The 17095-nt window shown below is 42.6% G+C and overlaps 2 protein-coding genes across 10 annotated transcripts in view; one reads left to right on the top strand and one right to left on the bottom strand.

The window, feature by feature from the left end:
- caskin1 (CASK interacting protein 1) overlaps positions 1-5780 on the bottom strand; it is a 54464-nt gene extending 48684 nt beyond the window's left edge. For 6 of the 8 annotated variants that reach the window (XM_088316020.1, XM_088316022.1, XM_088316024.1 and 3 more), the window contains exon 1: positions 5036-5779. In XM_088316020.1, coding sequence (XP_088172146.1) covers positions 5036-5123 — 88 coding nt within the window. In that variant the 5' untranslated portion in view covers positions 5124-5779. Of the gene's footprint in view, positions 1-5035 lie in introns of all 8 variants that reach the window. The other 2 variants (XM_088316021.1, XM_088316027.1) reach the window with 2 other exon arrangements.
- Positions 5781-7424: 1644 nt separating this feature from the next.
- Positions 7425-17021, top strand: LOC148322729 (phosphoribosyl pyrophosphate synthase-associated protein 2). 2 transcript variants are annotated; one of them, XM_088316905.1, is made up of 11 exons: positions 7425-7593; positions 9851-10011; positions 12151-12203; positions 12428-12494; positions 12602-12774; positions 13582-13697; positions 14100-14155; positions 14816-14964; positions 15070-15140; positions 15216-15362; positions 15445-17021. In XM_088316905.1, the coding sequence occupies exons 2-11, from the start codon at positions 9929-9931 to the stop codon at positions 15601-15603; spliced, it is 1074 nt and encodes a 357-aa protein (XP_088173031.1). In that variant the 5' UTR covers positions 7425-7593; positions 9851-9928; the 3' UTR covers positions 15604-17021. The 2 variants fall into 2 exon arrangements, with proteins under 2 accessions (XP_088173031.1, XP_088173032.1); XM_088316906.1 differs by lacking the exon at positions 7425-7593 and adding an exon at positions 11505-11612 and having other exon boundaries at positions 9878-10011.
- The last annotated feature ends 74 nt before the right edge of the window (positions 17022-17095 follow it).

Here is a 17095-nt window from a genome sequence, read left to right as displayed (position 1 = left end):
ATATTTTTGTTTTTACAGGCCACTCCCTCACATGGCAACATTATTCATACACTCCCCAAGCAATAGTAAATGTATTAAGAATGGGTGTAGGTTGGAACATTTCTAAAAGGTTCTTATGTGCGGTACAGTATAAGCTTGTTCAGGCTATGTTAGTTTAAGTTTAGGAGCTCTGAAAAGGAAAATGATGTACCTCTATTAGGTCGCTCAAACATAAATGGGTAAAATGCAGTCCATTCAAATATGAACATCAGTGGGAATGGAAAATTCCTACACAGGGACTCTAAGGACACGGGGCTTGCAATCTCGCACACACCTACGTACAGGTAGTTATATAAAAAGTCAAAAATGATCAAGAGTGTCATGTTTTACTTCCTTTCATACGTCCAATTTCGTCACCTCTCCTGTGCTTTCCTTCTCCTTGAACTTGCCAGTGACCCATTAAACTAGGATGTTATTTTTGGTACAGCGCAGTGTGCAGATGAGTAAGTGTTGGCGAAAGAGAGAGAGAAGCTTGCACAGTGAGCACAGTAGTCGGGTAACGGAAGAAGAGAGAGGGTGCAAGGATGCCGTTTAGCGATGCCATCTGTTACGTCAGCTTGTTCCCCCTTTTATCCGTTTCAGATTTTCCGTGCCAATCATCCCATCAGTCACGGTTCCTTTGGTGGAATCATCTATTTAGATGGTGACATATATATCTCACTCTTCTTTCGTTTTATTCTTTCGTTTGTATGGCTGCTCTTAGAATGTCTTACATTCATCAAAGCAAATGTATTCAAAACAAAACGAAAAAAAAAATCTCTCCATCTGTTGTGTAATTCAATCATAGAGGAGGTCTGTAGCAGCAGGAGTGACTGATGATGTTTTGGAGAGAAATGCGGGCAACTCAGACAAGCAAAGCAAGTTCAGAATTGAAAAATGTTCAATTGGGGTGGAAGAACTTGAGCTTAGGGTGGAGTTTCCCACTGAAAAATGGGAGGGAAAAGGTATGAGTGAGGCATCTTTGGGACACAAGACAAACATTGTACAGAAGGCACAGCAATTTCCACTCCGGAATGTACCAAGTTGGTTGAAAATGTTAAAAATGAGTGAATTGCCACACAATTTCAACTCAAAATAAAATACAGAGTAGCCACTCATACACTTGTATCCCATGGCCTCATTATAATCAATTTAATATGCAAACCAGTGGGAAAGGGCACCAGGCTACTTCCTGTTGAGTTGCCTAGCAACAAAAACAAATATGGGCCAGCTTGCTCTGGGCCACATCGTCCCTGCATCATCCTGCGTCCTTCCAGCGGTCTGATGAATCCTGCCATTATCATCGTGGAATAAGGCTCTGCTACCAGGGAAGAGGAAACAAATCAACTTGCGGCGCTCCTCTGACCTAATCTGGGCACTTGACAAACTGAAGCAAGTCCAAATCATTCGACTGCCTCCACTCTCCTTTTACCTTAACATTTACATTTATGTATTCGTTTAACAAAAGCGGAATCCATCTCAATCGGGCACCCGATTGCCAGCATCTGAATTTATTGTATATTTTAAGATCAATTACCCCAGGTGTCTTCATCCTGTTCCTCGAGAGCTCCTGTGCTGCCTGTTTTCCATCCCCCCCTACTGCAACACACCCGATTCAAACGAGCAGGATCGTTATCCAGCTTCTGCAGACCTTCCTGATTATCTGATTATTTGAATCAGGTGTGCTGCAGCAGGGATGGTAAACAGACAGGACAGCAGGCCTCTGGGAACAGGATTTAAGAACCCCGAATTAGACGATGTCTCCCACTTTCTGAGTCATATACGAAAAAAAGCCGGTCTTTGAGTTACTGGCCCGACTTTCCTCTCTCTAGCACACATAAACATCTTGCGTGGAGGGCATCCAATCAGTTAGGAGCAGTAATATTTTACTGCTTTGGCCACTAAAGGACAAAGCATGGATATAGATGGCATCCACAAAGCTGCGATTCTATCACATTTCTCTCCCTGAGGCGTCGAGCAGCCGCCAGAGCACAGCTAACACTCCAGCTGACAGCATGTGAATCCTTCCACTCTGCCTCTCTGCTCCTTTGTGAATGTGCAGTGGTGTGGATGCAATCATCTGCTCCCCTCCTCTGCCAGCCTCGCATATCAACACACAAAGAGGGAAAAAGAGGGAAAGACATGCTATCAAGGGGGTTGGATGTGCATTAGTGTCACTCGTTCCCCACCGTTTCGCACTTCGGAAAAGCGACAAAGAACGAAGCATAGGTTGACTCATAATCGTTTCTCCGTTAATAGGAAGACAGCGCCGGTAAGAAAGCTTGAGTCGCCACCCATGACGCCCAAACATTGAAACAGACCATCAACAAACACTGACCTCACATCACACGCATCCACACGGCCATGACCTCATGTGGTGCGGAGGGCAGGCTGAGTGGCAGCAAACTGATGATGGCTCTCCAGATGGTGCCAGGTGTGCGCGTGCGAACATGCATGCGTGTGTGTAGACAGTATGTCTGGCCTGAGTAGGAGCAAAAGACTTGCCGCAGGACAGAGCCTTCACACACACACACACACACACATCAAACTTGAACCTTTACAGCAGAGGTGTCAAGCTCATTTTTGTGGACGAGCCACGTCGTAGTTTTGTAGTATGATCACCTTACGTTATCACATACGCACAACAAATTCATGGAAAGCCAGTTATGAAATCAGAAGCCTCTAATTAATTATTTTAAAAAGGGAGGATTGGTAACAAATGACAATATCTCATATCCCCATGTTGGTAAAGGTAAAGAAAATGTGCGAGAAACTGGAAGTTGACACAGATGATTTTCCCTCCGCGGGCCACTTAAAATGAGGCCGCGGGCCAGATCTGGCCCCCGGGCCTTGAGTTGGACACCTATGCTTTACAGTATTCCCCATATGCATAGATACCTCTCCGTGCCGCAAATCCACTTCTTACCATCACAAAACCACACACGTGTTTCTCTTTTCCCTTCACAAATGACCACTCAACACACGAATGCAGCTGTCCTGTGAGCTTGATGACAAACAGGTCTGTTAACGTCGCACTGGCGTTAAACTGCCTTACTTGTTTGTCTGCTCCACTTTGTCATTATTACCCAGTTTGTTTTCTGTTGTTTTTAGCCAGTCGATGTTTTGTACTTGTCTATCTATCCATTCATCTATTGAGCAGACTATACAGCCAGAAATACATTATGGCGAGTCTTATTTTTGTAAATTCCATAATAATAGCATCCGCACATAGTGACAATTAGTAACACGATCCAACCTGGACGTGAACATTTTGCAGAAAACAGCATCAAAAGCCGCTTCATCCTTTATGTCTGAGGTTCTCTTCTCGATACGCAGTTCACTCCGAACTCGCGTCTATTATGCAAAAGCCCAATTAGCTGGAATAATGAAAACATCTTGTGTTTGTTAAAACGAGTGACTCAGAGAGTATCTTCTTCCGGCTCTTTTTTATTCAGGAATAACAGTTTTGTTAACATAACACACAGCAATGTCAAAGAAATTACGTTGTTAATAAATCACATGATTTCACATATTTTACAACGTAAGCACCACCAGCACCAACCCCGCCCACCCTGAAGGGCTTGTGATAGGCGACATAACCGTATTGTGCAATAAACAGATTGATATTCTAACAATGTCACGGCATCATTGCAATTCTGACCATCGGCCATAAAGCTGTTGATGTTATTTTGTGTGTGTGTTCGAGTCCCATTACGTTATTGTAGAGCCCAACTCTCACTTTACAAACCTTATTCTTTGGATGTACTTTGCTTGCGTTCCCATTAGGACGTAATGTTGCAATTGAGGAATGGAGGAATTGCTTGCTTAATGCTCCAAACTTCTGTTTCCATCACAGGCAACAAGCTTTAGGAGTTAATACTTCATTGACAGAGCCACTGAAGCCATGTAATGTCCTCCGAATTGATACCAATTGTTTTAATACGTCAACAAACATTCAGCGATCCATTATTTGAACCGCTTAACCTCACAAGGATAAAGGTTGACATTAATTGTGACTATCCCCATCCCTTGCCTTTTGTATTTTCTGTTTTAGAGTAGCAACAGTTGGCTTGTTTGACTCTTACGATTCATCTGGTTACATTTAGACTGAATGCATTCATTTGAAATAATCTGTTTTATTACAAAGAATTATACTTATGTCGTCTGAATGGCATCGTAAAACATGATCAGTCCCAATGAAGAAGAATCTTGAGAAATCCATAGTGAAGCTAACCTAACTACCAACCAATGAAATTTACCAATGATCATTAACAAAAATTGACACCAACCTTAACTGAACAAAGTTCATTATTTTAGATTGGCAAAAGTACCACCAAACGACAATACAACCAAAAAATGATGCACGGGTAATTATGTACCTTCTGCCATCTAGTGAAAGAGCATTTATTTGTCCTGCCTATCATTACATGTCACTATCATAGATAGATGAGCAAAGATATATAATTTGTAGCAAATCAATAATTGTCAGACTAATTAAAGAAATCAGGTAATTTCCAACAGTACATCAGACGACCACTTCCCAAACTCTACTGGTTAGCAATCACTGATCTACATACATGCTCTCTCTCTAGAACGACTCTTTTGCCCACACATTAGAGTGGGACGTGGACATGGAATATTGCTGGATGCTTAAGTGCACCATCAAAAAAATAATCAACATGGAACCGTGTCATACAGGAAGCAAAGACTGTGTCTCTTTGCACATCTACATTTCTTGATACGCAACCAAGCCTATAGAGTCAAAAGGCTGAAGCTGTCATTTGCAACACCAGGGTCAAAACAAACCCATGCACCCCCACCCACCCCAATTCTGCTGCATTACGTTCACACTCAAGCTCTCAATGCTCACCATGTGATGCATACAACACCATAGCCCATTGATGCACACACATCGTACCAACACCTGCAGTACAGTGTGACTCTTAACAATTTCCAACCCCTAAACGAGATGACGTGTGAGGTATAGTGGAGACTAAATTCAAATGCAGTTCCTTACTTGCTTTCCCGGGCCTTTGCAGCAGCTTCTGCACGGTGAGCAGGTCCTCGGTCTTCACCGCCTGCAGCAGCTCCTGGTCCTTCCCCATCTTCTGCTCTGAGACGTGCTACTCCCGCAACATCCTCCGACAGACGGGCATTTCAGGCCGGCCTTCCCACGCGGAGAGTGCGCCACCACTAGCCTCCCTCCCGCCTCCTCCACCCCCCTTCTCGGTCCCCGGCTAGACGAGACCCCTGGAGCTTTGGTGTATGATGGTATGAGACAGGGCAGAATTTGAAGGGAGAGGGAGGGGTGCACTGGGATGGAGGGATGCTATCGTACTCCCACCCCTCCTTCTTTGCTAGGTGCAGCACCGAGAGATGCAAGCGGTACTGGGCCGCTTTTAAGCCTGCTGCCGTCGCGGGGTGGAAGGTCCACGGCCCCCCCGCGGCCCAACAGAGAAGGAGGCGGAAGGCTCACCGCAATAAGATTCTCCGACTGCAAAAAAAAGCGGTGGCCTTCGTCGAGGACATTAAACGTCGTGTCTCTTATATCGCAATTTACCGCATCACAGCGGTTGACGCGTGGAAACTGCGATAAAACCGGTCCGTGTCAAGCGGCGCTCGCGTGCTCTGCGTAGTAAACAGGATCAGGATCCAGGGCTGCAGCAGCCATCGTTCCGCGTGCGCTCTTGCTTAGGATTTGGTAATGATTCCCCCCGCGTGGGGGCAGGAGTAGAGAAAGAGAGAGAGTGTGTGAGGAGTGTGTGTGCGTGTGGGGGTGTGCGTGAGTGTGTGAGGAGGGGAGCACCGGGAGGGGCGGCAAAGGTGGGGGGGATGGGGGTTTGGGGCGGTCCAGGCACGCTGCAGCTGTGCCAGCTCGTGGCGCTAATGTGCTTGTGAGTCGTGCTGCAAGAAAGGGGCGGAGCCGGCGCGAGATATGGTTTTCCCGCCGACTTTTCCTCCCTTGATGCTTTATTTATGTTTTTTCTTCTCCTTGCATGCACTAGTGATAGACTAAATGAATGTTGACAATGCTACGAAGCTAACGCGCGCTTCGGCTGCTGTTTTCAGTGCAGAATTATCACATTATGCTCAAACAAGATGTTGCATTTTCATTTTATTTCAGACCAGAGGTGGGTAGTAACGGGCTACATTTACTCAAGTCACTTTTCGGATCAATTTTACCTAGTTAGTTTTGATGCAGCATAGTTTTCCTTTTACTTCAGTACTTTCTATATATGTTAGGAAAATTTTACTTTTACTCCATTATTTTGAGCTGCATTCTGTTTGCTACAAAAATATATGCTGTTGTAGACTGTATATGCTAATTGCATTTAGCCAAGATTTGAATGTGAAACTTCCCCATGTGCAGTGCAACCACCCACGATTTTCAACTGCGTGGCCTCGATCTTTGTACGCGTGTGTGTGTGTGCGTGTGTGTGTGTGCGTGTGTGTGTGTGTGTGTGCTCAAACAGTGGGCAATAAGCAGTGCATGGATACTGTTCTCGGCCTCCCCCGCATCTAGCGAGTTATGTAAGAATAAAAAGTAGCAATTGGAATACTTGGAAATAAAGTATATATAAAGTTGTCCCTGTTAATGTGATTCACAACCATGAAGCTTTATTGATTACTTTTATGATGTACAATCAGTTTTAGTTAATGGTGGCTTTGTTAATGTCCATCGTTCAAATTCAATTCAAACTACTTTTATCCGGCATGCTTTGTGCTATTCACGATCATTTCTTTGGGAAAAAAAATTTGAACAAAGAAAGTGAAGTGATGAGAAGGAATTATTTTCTCATGGAAAGAAAATAGTAAATGTTTCTACGTACCTCCTGCAATGTGCTTGTGTATCGCTTGTTCAGGCAGGGGGTGTCTAAACTTTTTGCTTTGAGGGCCGCATACAGAAAAATCCAAGGATGTAGGGGGCATTTTGACATTGTTTGACTTTATTAAACACGCTCAAATCAATCAAGCAACTATGTATTATTATTATGTTAGCATTTAAAACAAATATTATGGTCATTTTAACTCTTGTTAAAGGTGATATGGCAAAGTGTTTGGGATTTTTCATGATTTGGAGGGTCAACTCATATTCTAAACATGTTTAATGTATGTTTTTCTCCTATAGTAAAATTTAAAACAAGAGAAAAATGTCAGAATGGAATGCCTGCGGTATTAATTGCAACACACTGCCCTCAAGTGGCCATTTATGAGGGCACACCATTTGACTCGAGTAACGGAAGAGGTTTAAAGTGATTTATGACCACATAAAAATTCATCCACATGTATAGTCATCCTTGCATATTTTGCCTTTTCCAAAGTAAACGGCTTCTCTCGAATACTACGTCATGGCATAGTCAGTGGAGTTTATTAATTACGAGTTTACCTGAATGCGTCTTCATCACTTGCCTTTTCCATAGTGATTGGTCGAGCTTGTACGTCCTCTCCAACTGATCGGCGTTCTGCACAAGCAGATGGAATAAGGAGTAGACAGGTTGAAAAGGACTGGAGGGGGCTTCAACAATCGAACCCTGTTGGTCGCAAGAAAACTGTGAACGAAGCCGACGCAAACTGGTAAGAAGTTGAATTGTGCTTTGTTCCATGTTCACCGTTGTTACTACAGTGACCTGCTCACGACTAATGCAAATCGATGGTGCATTCAATACCGTTGACGGCTTCATTATTTCCAGCGCGTGTTTGGCGTTAGCCAGCGTTGTCGCTTCACTGCAAGTTTGGTTGAGGATCATTTGACAGACTTGAGTCTTTAAAACAAATTTGACCTACATAGCTTAATCTCCCCAGTGGTGTTACATAAGGAAGTAAACGTCTAATGTAAACGGTAAAACGCGGTTGCTATGCAGCTAGCTTAGCGTCACCGAGGCGCTAATGGCGTGCCTCTGACCATGACTTAAAATAGTAATTTATAGGCACGAGACGAGCACAAGACATTACCACATCTACACGGCAACGATATCGTCACACTTTATTTAAATGTTAAATGTCTCCTATATTATTATTATTATTATTTTTAAGTTTGTGTGTTAATGTGTTAGGGAAGTGACCGCATGTGTACTGGAAAGCAGTTAAAATCAACCGCGACATTAATGATTTATATCCATTAACGTGAAACATGGTTACTCCAACCGCAAATAAATGAAATTGCCCAAATGTTAATGAGATTGTGTATTATCATGTTTAAATCGCTCACATTGCCATGCTTGGCTCGTCGTCGTTATAATATAAAAATAGCCGGAGGGTGTTTTTTTTTTTTCTAACTACGGTACTGTGCTACCTCCAGCATTGCGCAATCATTTTACATTCGTGACCGCAACTTCAGGAATACTTTAGAAACACTTTAAAACCAGCATTTATCATGTCATGCAAACTTATTGTTGTTACGTTACATTTGGTGATTACCACTTGATTTGTTTCTAACTACATTATACTTTTTTGAATATAATTGCTGAAAACATATACGAATACCTGAGCACTACGTGGTTCTGTATTCTGGAGCTATAGTTTGAAACAGTTTTTCACCGTTTCTTTGTTTCTTTTTGGGGGGGGGCGTGGCTACAATACTGCCTATCTTGTGTGTCCAGCGTAAATCGCCCTCCCCCCTACTGCACAAGAGGTTGAGCTAACCAGTAAAGTAGTTTGGCGATTGGTCAGCCATGACTTTATGTCCTCAATGGTTGTAAAGCCCCCTTCACACTGCACTTAGCAGCGCGCAGCCAGCATCAACGAACTCATTCATCGTGCATGTGCTCTGACCGTTAGGCGAGATCAGCATTTGCTGTCAGCAACTTGTCTTGAATTAAAAAATGTTCAATTCGGGGGCTGTCTTGCTGTGATTTCGACAGTGCATCCAATGGGAGAGGAGTTGGCAGAGTGATTTCAGAGTGCTAACGGCAAAATAGTTTGATGGGCTTGTGCTGTAAATAGCATGGTCGAAATGGAGGAAATAATAATAGTATCAAATGTGTTGTCCCAATGTCCAGAGCTTTTACGGTTGTGGAGAAATTATATAACCATGACGTGATACAGAAACCACAGCGAGAGCCAAATCCACATTGAAGAGATGCATCCACACCAGCGGAGAAGCCTCCATGCTACTTGCAGCTACCTCAAAGTTGCATCACCTTCGACACGGCATGGGACGGAAATAGACCATAACACCTGAGACATCATTGGAACTTGTTGGTGTGCTACTGGTTTGAATTGATGCTTTTTTCCTGGCTGACCCGATCACCACTTAGGTACCCAGCAGTTGTGCACAATATGCTGACGTCTTGTGGGCAAAGCCTGAGTGCAACCTTTGAGACAACTCATCGGCAAGCTTTGCAAGTGGATGGCCTTTTAAGCATTTCGCTTTTTGATGTACCACTGTGCTTTGATTCCATTTTTTTTTGCACATTATATCCGATGTTGCTTCATCCCTGCACCCTGTCCTTTTTTGCATTGTACAGTTTAGGTCACGTTAATGGTGGAAAATATTTGGAGATTATCTCTGTCTAATTCTGTTCAAGAAAAGTGTTTGTGTTTTTCAACAATAATAAATAAATAAATAAAAAAAGTCATCTCAGTTAAAAAAAAAAAAGGCATAATTGCAATATGACGCATCTGTATTCTGTATTGACGTGTGCTGAAATTGAAGTACTCAGACTCAGCCTGAAAAATGTTGTTCTGGTACACTGAAATGTGTCAATAAATTTTGTAAGACAACCGTTCAGGTTTGGAGACCGTTTCATCTGACCTGAGATGAGCCCAAGAGTTGACTTGACTTTGTTTGTTTAACAGCAACTAAGTATTTGCTCCTCCCTCCGTCATTTAGGAAGGGCTCAGCGCTGCGTGGGTGCCTAGGGATCCTCTGCCTGAGTGTGTGGAGAGTAGTGGCCGAAACCCTAGCGACATGAACCACACCAAGGGCGGCCTGGTTATCTTCACCGCCAACTCGCACCCGTCAAGCCGCGAGTTGGGCAAGAGGATTGCAGAGTGAGTGCATAACAATTTTCGCTCTCTCAATTAGTTGAGCAGTCGTGCAACAAAATCTCATTTTCTGTGTGAGCAGAACTGTGGTTTTTTTTCGTCTCAGAGATAGAGAGAAGGCAGATTCTTGGACAGAACAATGCCTTTCATTGACACTTCTTGTAAACAATGCTTGGATGCACCTGAATTACCGCTTATGGTCGGGTCAGCACATGCAGTGTTGACGGTGCAGCGTGACCAGTACCACTTGGAGGTGATGACTCAGCAGAATGGAAACACTCAACCGCATCGAACAGTTGTTCCCTGCAGACTGCTGTCAGAGAAGATACCAAATGAACTTTCTTTGATGCTTTTATAAAAGATTAGTTTTTACATCTTGAGCTTTCTCATCCAAAATATTCCACAAAGCTGCAACTCTACCCACACTTGCCGTAATAAACTCCACTCCCAAGGACGTCGCAGCCCGTGAGTGTTTATAGAACAACTCTTGTGTTTGACTTGGCTCCAGGCATTTATATAATGTACAATACTCATTTTGTGTTTGCAGTCAACATAAGATATCCACACCGCAGGCTCACTTGTCAAGTTTTTCTGGGGGAAGCTGCTTGAAATTATATTAATTTGTACCCTGGCCAAATTTCAAGTTAAAAAAAAATTGTGTTTGTTGGATGGGCAGCTTCTTTTAGGAAATGTCACAAGGAAGTGGTCAAAGACTGCAAGAAGTATTTTTCTTCAATCATTGAAGAAAATTAAGACTCAGTTACCTTATTTAAATATTTAAGTAACATTAAAATGGTCCACTGGCAAATCATGACTCTCTCAAATAAAATGTGCACAGATCATCTTAAAACGTATTTTTACAACCAGCGGAGATGAAGACTAAAAAATTTCTTGAAAAACTTTCTATCATCTATCCAGCCTAGGGTTGCTGGCCAAACATGGGGTGGAATGTCTCTCGTGTGCCACTGACCGATTTCATGTGATTTGTTTTGAAAGACCAGCATAGAAACCAATAAAGCGAATAAAAATGGCGCTCGACTGTAGTTGTAATTAATGGGAGCTCTGTGGTTTTGTTATAAGACTCTTGTTAGCATACATTTGCATATCTTGCAAGTGACTGGTCTCCTTTTTAGTAAATTATTTCCACACGCTTGTTAGAGCGCTTCTAAATGCTGTGCTGGGACAATTATTATGGCTCAAGGTTTCGGCTGGTTCCTCAGTGAGTTGCAGAGGTGGGCCCTCTGACAAGCAAGTTGCAACTCGTTCCTTAAGCACGTCTCCCGCTCTGTTTTTTTTTTATGGGGATTTTTTTGTTCTTTTTGTGTAGCTGAGCATATATGGCGCAAATGTCCATGATCATCCGGGCGGGAATGTCCGTCAACACGATGGCAAATGTTCTTTAAAGGGGACGTATTATGGGAAATTGCCTTTTGAAACTGTGAAAATGCACAACTTGCCCTCCCATCAAGTGTGAAAATGAAAGTCAGTTATTTCCCCAGAATATGCCGGTTAGCAAGCCGTTCTGAAATTTGAACCAGCATGTTGAAGCGACGGCCAGAGTCCTGCTGCCGGATTGCAGGGAAGCAAAATGATGTCAAAGCCAAAAAGTAAGCAGAAGTGCAGCGTTACCACAGATAAGCGTGAGCAAACAATGCTATCAGCCGAAGCTTCTGATAGGCAGCAGATGCTTGAATGTTCAGCTAAGTTGTCAACACGCGGAGAGGAGGGCATTTGTGTTTGGCGACGTGTCCGCTATAGTAATTAACAAGTGTTAATCCGATGGCTGGTTGATGATGTAAAAATGGATGATGGGTGAAAATGCAAGCAAATCTTTATGCCGTGTGTAAAAGTGGCCTGCTCTTCTTTTTCTTTACACTCATCTTCCCGCTCGTCATGGTACCAAAAAAAAAAACCCCGCTAAACATCACCAGTATAGCATGCTTACATTTTACTTTTCTGCACTGAAGTTCTAGTCTTCAACAGACTTATTTATTTATTCAGCAATTCTAGCGTGCATTTGTATTATTACCCCATAAGATTGCAAGTCATGCTGCGCACATTTATGACGCTAATAATTTTGCCTGACAAATCTTGCTTCCTAACTCATGACAATTTAAGGACTCAACTCTGTTTGTTCTCTCTCAGGCGATTAGGGGTGGAGCTCGGCAAGGTGCAGGTGTACCAGGAAGCCAACAGAGGTAAACTCCGCTCTCATTTGTGTCTCTGGGAAATGCTTCCTCCTCACTTTTCCACACCAGCGCATGCCCATTTTACCACTGTTGATGGCACATTTTCCAAACACAAACATCTGCATTTTCACACAGTGGGGTTGTGTGTTTGTGTAGGAGACACCGCCTACTCATGGAAGGCATTTCGAGGCCTCGCTGTTATCTTCTTCCCATGTCCTCTTTTGTTCCCATAGAAACACGTGTCCAAATCCAAGAGTCCGTGCGTGGGAAGGATGTCTTTGTGATTCAGACCGTGTCCAAGTAGGAAAGAACTGCCAACTTAAATTCAGCAGTTTTTCTTTCTGTTCCTCATTTTAAACATATCTTCATCCTCTCTGCTCTTCTGTCTGGAACCCTCGGCCGACCAGAGATGTGAACACAACCATTATGGAGATGCTGATCTTGGTGTACGCATGCAGGACATCTTGTGCAAAAAGCATCACGGGCGTCCTCCCCTACTTCCCGTACAGTAAACAGTGTAAGATGAGAAAAAGGGGCTCCATCGTCTCCAAGCTTATTGCCTCCATGATGTGTAAAGCAGGTGAGTAGCATAAATTTTGCTTTGCTGTAGCACTTAAAAGTTTGTGTCTAAGAAAATGTAGTGATTTTTTTAACACCGCGCAATGTGAAAGAATGCATTTTATTGTAGCTTTAATTCCATCGTATCCAATGTTGCCCCTAATTCCCTCTTGACTGCGAGGCAGATGTTTTAAACATCCGCGTTTCCTTTCATTCGTCCGAGCATTCCTTGCATCACGGTGAGCAGCGTCCGACATACGCGTAGTGGCCAAACCACAATCACCCGTGTCCAAAACATAAGATCATTATTAGTTACATTATGTAGGTTCGTTATAAATGAAAAATAAACGCCCCATTTCAAATATACATAATTTTTTTTATTTTTTATCTTGAAGCAAGAATTAAGTCAGCGTATATTGCTCTTGTCACCATGGTAGTAATAAACAAACCCCAACTTGACGGTAGTTGTATACCGTATTTTCCGGACTATAAGCCGCTACTTTTCCCCTAGGTTTTGAACCATGCAGCTAATACATCGGTGCGGCTTTTCTGTGGACTTTTGTTTCACTGGTAGGAACGCTCTATAGTTCAGAAAATACGCTAAATACATCTTGATATTTTTATTTATTTATTTATTTTCCCTCTTGGATCTGTTATGTTTTGATTAGCAAAGTTGTTGCCGTGTTATATTTGCTCTGCGCTGAGAGGTTGCGCATCATGTGTAATTGCACACTCAGACAGCGAGGAGGTAACTTTGATTGTAACAATTTGGACCAGATTATGCCACTGCACAAGTAACACTGGCATTATTACTTGCCGTGACGTGTAGGTCTCACACACTTGATCACCATGGACCTCCACCAGAAGGAGATTCAAGGCTTTTTCAACATCCCAGTTGACAACCTGAGAGCGTCGCCTTTCTTGTTGCAGTATATACAAGAAGAGGTAAAATTCAATTCAAGACATTTTTGAAATAAAAAATACTTTTAGAGACGCATAAAGCCATCGCTGATTCAAATTTGGTATTGACCAGTTTTTATTAAGTAAAAAAAGTATTTGCTGTTAAATGAAATCATTGTTTTGCCATATTATAGAAAATTACGTTAAGTAGAATTAATCCGTTCTTTTGTTGAATAAATAAATGTTAATTTACGGTACAATGAACTCGCAATAGGTGAAAATCAGCGCCACTTTAAACGCCTTTAAATCTATTAAAACACACTTTCTTTTTAAACGCATTGTAATGTAGTAGAAAAAAAATGACTCGCTGGCTAATAATAAACAGCCTTTGTTCTATTTTGTCTGTGTGACATTTTTGTGTCTTCTCCATATTCTTTGGCCCTCCAGATCCCCGACTACAGGAATGCAGTGATCGTGGCCAAATCACCAGCTTCTGCCAAGAGGTTGGTTCATCTCTTCTCAGCAGCACATAGAAAACATTCATCTCGTTTTCTGTAGTGCTTGTCCTCCCCATCACGGGTTGCATCCAGGATTGGTTCCCAGTCAATTTCAGGGCATACACTCGGGCATTAACACCTAATGAACAATTTGAGTCTTCGGTTGAGCCAATCTGGACGCGAGAAGGGAAGGACATGCAAACTCCACTCAATATCTATTATATAATGTATATACAATTTTTAATACTAAGGCCAGAACCGTATAGAGAGCAGGGGACTGACCAGCAAAAAAGGGTCAAGTGCCCAGCTTTGTCTATACCAAACATATACTTCACCGTAGTCTTCATTTGCCTTTGAAAGAAAACTATTGCAGCAAAGGTTATTCCAAAAATTCCTTGAATGCACGCTGTGTTGGCTAATTGGAAGCATACGGGTCTCTCGCGTTCATTTAATTTGAAAATGTGTGAGCAAGTATAGTTTTGACTGTCTTGATAGGTTGAGTTTTCTATGAGGGCAATAAAAAAAAATGTAATTTTTTTTTTTTTCTTTATGTACTTCCTCAGCAGTGACGGACAAACAGCTATCAAACGGTGTGGTTGTTAGAGTTAAAACCGGTTTCCAGAAACCTAATATTGTCACTAATTCTTGTCTTTTGCTGGCATGCAGGGCCCAGTCGTTTGCCGAGCGCCTGCGTCTCGGAATCGCGGTGATCCACGGCGAAGCTCAGGATGCCGAGTCCGACCAGGTTGATGGGCGACACTCGCCACCCACTGTCAAGACCACTGGAGCCATTCATCCAAGCATGGAGATACCATGTAATAACCCAAAACATATACCTGTTGTACTTTTATTACCATATTTCCACATTCTTCCTCAATCGGTGCAAATGAAGTCTCTCATTCTTTCCCCGTGACTTCCAGTGTTGATTCCCAAGGAGAAGCCCCCCATCACAGTGGTCGGAGATGTAGGCGGCCGCATCGCCATCATAGTGGTAAGAAAGGAATAAATCATTGGTCGGGTGATATAGCCAGGAAAAGGCAGTTTTACACAGCTGCTCCTCACACAGGATGACATCATCGACGACGTGGACAGTTTTGTCGCAGCGGCGGAGACATTGAAGGAACGGGGAGCCTACAAAATCTTCATCATGGCAACGCACGGCATCCTCTCCTGTGACGCGCCCAGATTCATCGAGGAGTCCGCCATCGACGAGGTGCGTTCGTTCATGTCGACCACCCGCTGTTCTCCACGCGTCCCATCTCCATTTTCACTTCCTGTCGTTTGCATAACCAAAGGTGGTGGTGACCAACACGATCCCTCACGAACTGCAGAAGCTCCAGTGTCCCAAGATCAAGACGGTGGACATCAGCATGATCCTGTCGGAGGCCATCCGACGCATCCACAACGGAGAGTCCATGTCCTATCTGTTCCGAAACATTGGAGTGGATGACTGAACGATCTGCACACACACACACACACGCGCACGCACACACAGTTACATGACATTTGCCTTGCCAGACCTCAAAGCTCACACTGTATATAGACAGACACACACCCATGAACTGATGTCCTCCATGTATTTTTAATTTTTTATTTTATTTTATTACCGTAGAAGCAACATACACTACTCACATGGCGTGAGGGAATTTGGACTTTCACCTGAATGTCCCTAATTCTTCAGAGTAGTCAAGATGACTGATCCACGCTTTCACAAAGTAGTGCTTTTCTTCCAGTGTCTGAACACGCACTGATTCCATGTCCTCGATGCACTACTGTCACAAATTCTTTTAGTAGTCCCACTCTTGTTTCCACTCCATGCCAAGTGTTAGTGTTGTCTTATTTCTCCGTTGTTCGTAGTATTTATCGTTCCCGCAAAGCAGCGTTTTATAAAGGATTCTGTTATTTTATTTGTTAGTTTATCTGTCTAAATTTTAAATCCTCGTCAAATCTTCAGTATTTCAGGGATAACAGCAATATTTGCATCTTTATTTTTATTTTATTATTATTATTTTTTAAATCATATCCACTCAAAAATGCGTGACAGCTAGTGTCCAAATAGGCGCGTGACGTCGCATTTCTAGAAAATGTATCTGGTAAACTAGAGTTGTCTTCAGGATAATTGTCAGTGATGAATGTTCTCGTTTAAGAAAGATTGTACCACGCATGCCAGTGCCTTTGGGCGGGACACACACACACACACACACAAATATATATAAATACAGTCCTTCACCAGACTTCAAGTCATTCAGGACAGATTTTGTAATAAATCAGTTTGGCGGGTTGAAAAGCGTCCTGCTGCATTTAATTTGAAGTCTTTTGGTCAGTTTGTGTTTAGTTTTTTTTGGCTGATGTATTATGCTACTGACGAGTCCTTCCAGCTAGATGGAATGAACATTTTGTGTTGTTGCCATAGTTACAACAGGGGTCAAATCTGCTACTTGCTAAAGATCGAACTGGAATCAACAAATACTTTTTTTTTTGTAATGTCTTCTGCTGCTTCAGAAGGAATGCGTGAGTGTCTCTATTTAACACTTTGTGCCATTATCTACTTGATACCTCCTTGTTTGATTATCTCCGTTGCCACAAAAACTGTTCAAAGTCCTCCAATGACGTGGATGTCAATTTGTCCTTTAAGTCAAATCTCCGCTCGAGTAAATATTTGTAAAGAGCTTGTTTTTGACACTCTGATGAAGGTTAATTGATCCAACATCATCATGATCGTCATGTTTCCATCAAAATAATACCAAGCTAGGAAGCTGTTTTTCTAGCTAACAAATTGACTGAAGCCGGTCTTTGTCACTTTGCCAGATGTGGTCCAAAAAATGTTTTGTATTTATTTTCAGCACTAACTGAATAAACATGAAAATAACGACCCTCTTGTTTTTTTTTTAATGTTCATCAAATATGCATTGAGCTAGTGTCAGTGCAGTCACATAAACGTTTGCG

The sequence above is a fragment of the Idiotropiscis lumnitzeri genome, chromosome 15, assembly GCF_059441095.1.
Source record: "Idiotropiscis lumnitzeri isolate Australia: NSW breed Sydney's pygmy pipehorse chromosome 15, RoL_Ilum_1.0, whole genome shotgun sequence".
Lineage (NCBI taxonomy): Eukaryota > Metazoa > Chordata > Actinopteri > Syngnathiformes > Syngnathidae > Idiotropiscis > Idiotropiscis lumnitzeri.
Note: the sequence above shows the minus strand (reverse complement) of the source record. Positions and strands in the feature narration are given on the sequence as shown.

Coding starts and splice junctions, on each gene's coding strand:
- LOC148322729 (XM_088316905.1), top strand. CDS start 9,929: ATGAACCACACCAAGGGCGGCCTGGTTATCTTCACCGCCAACTCGCAC. Junction 13,698..14,099: donor TGCAGTATATACAAGAAGAG/GTAAAATTCAAT, acceptor TTGGCCCTCCAG/ATCCCCGACTACAGGAATGC. Junction 14,965..15,069: donor TCCAAGCATGGAGATACCAT/GTAATAACCCAA, acceptor CGTGACTTCCAG/TGTTGATTCCCAAGGAGAAG.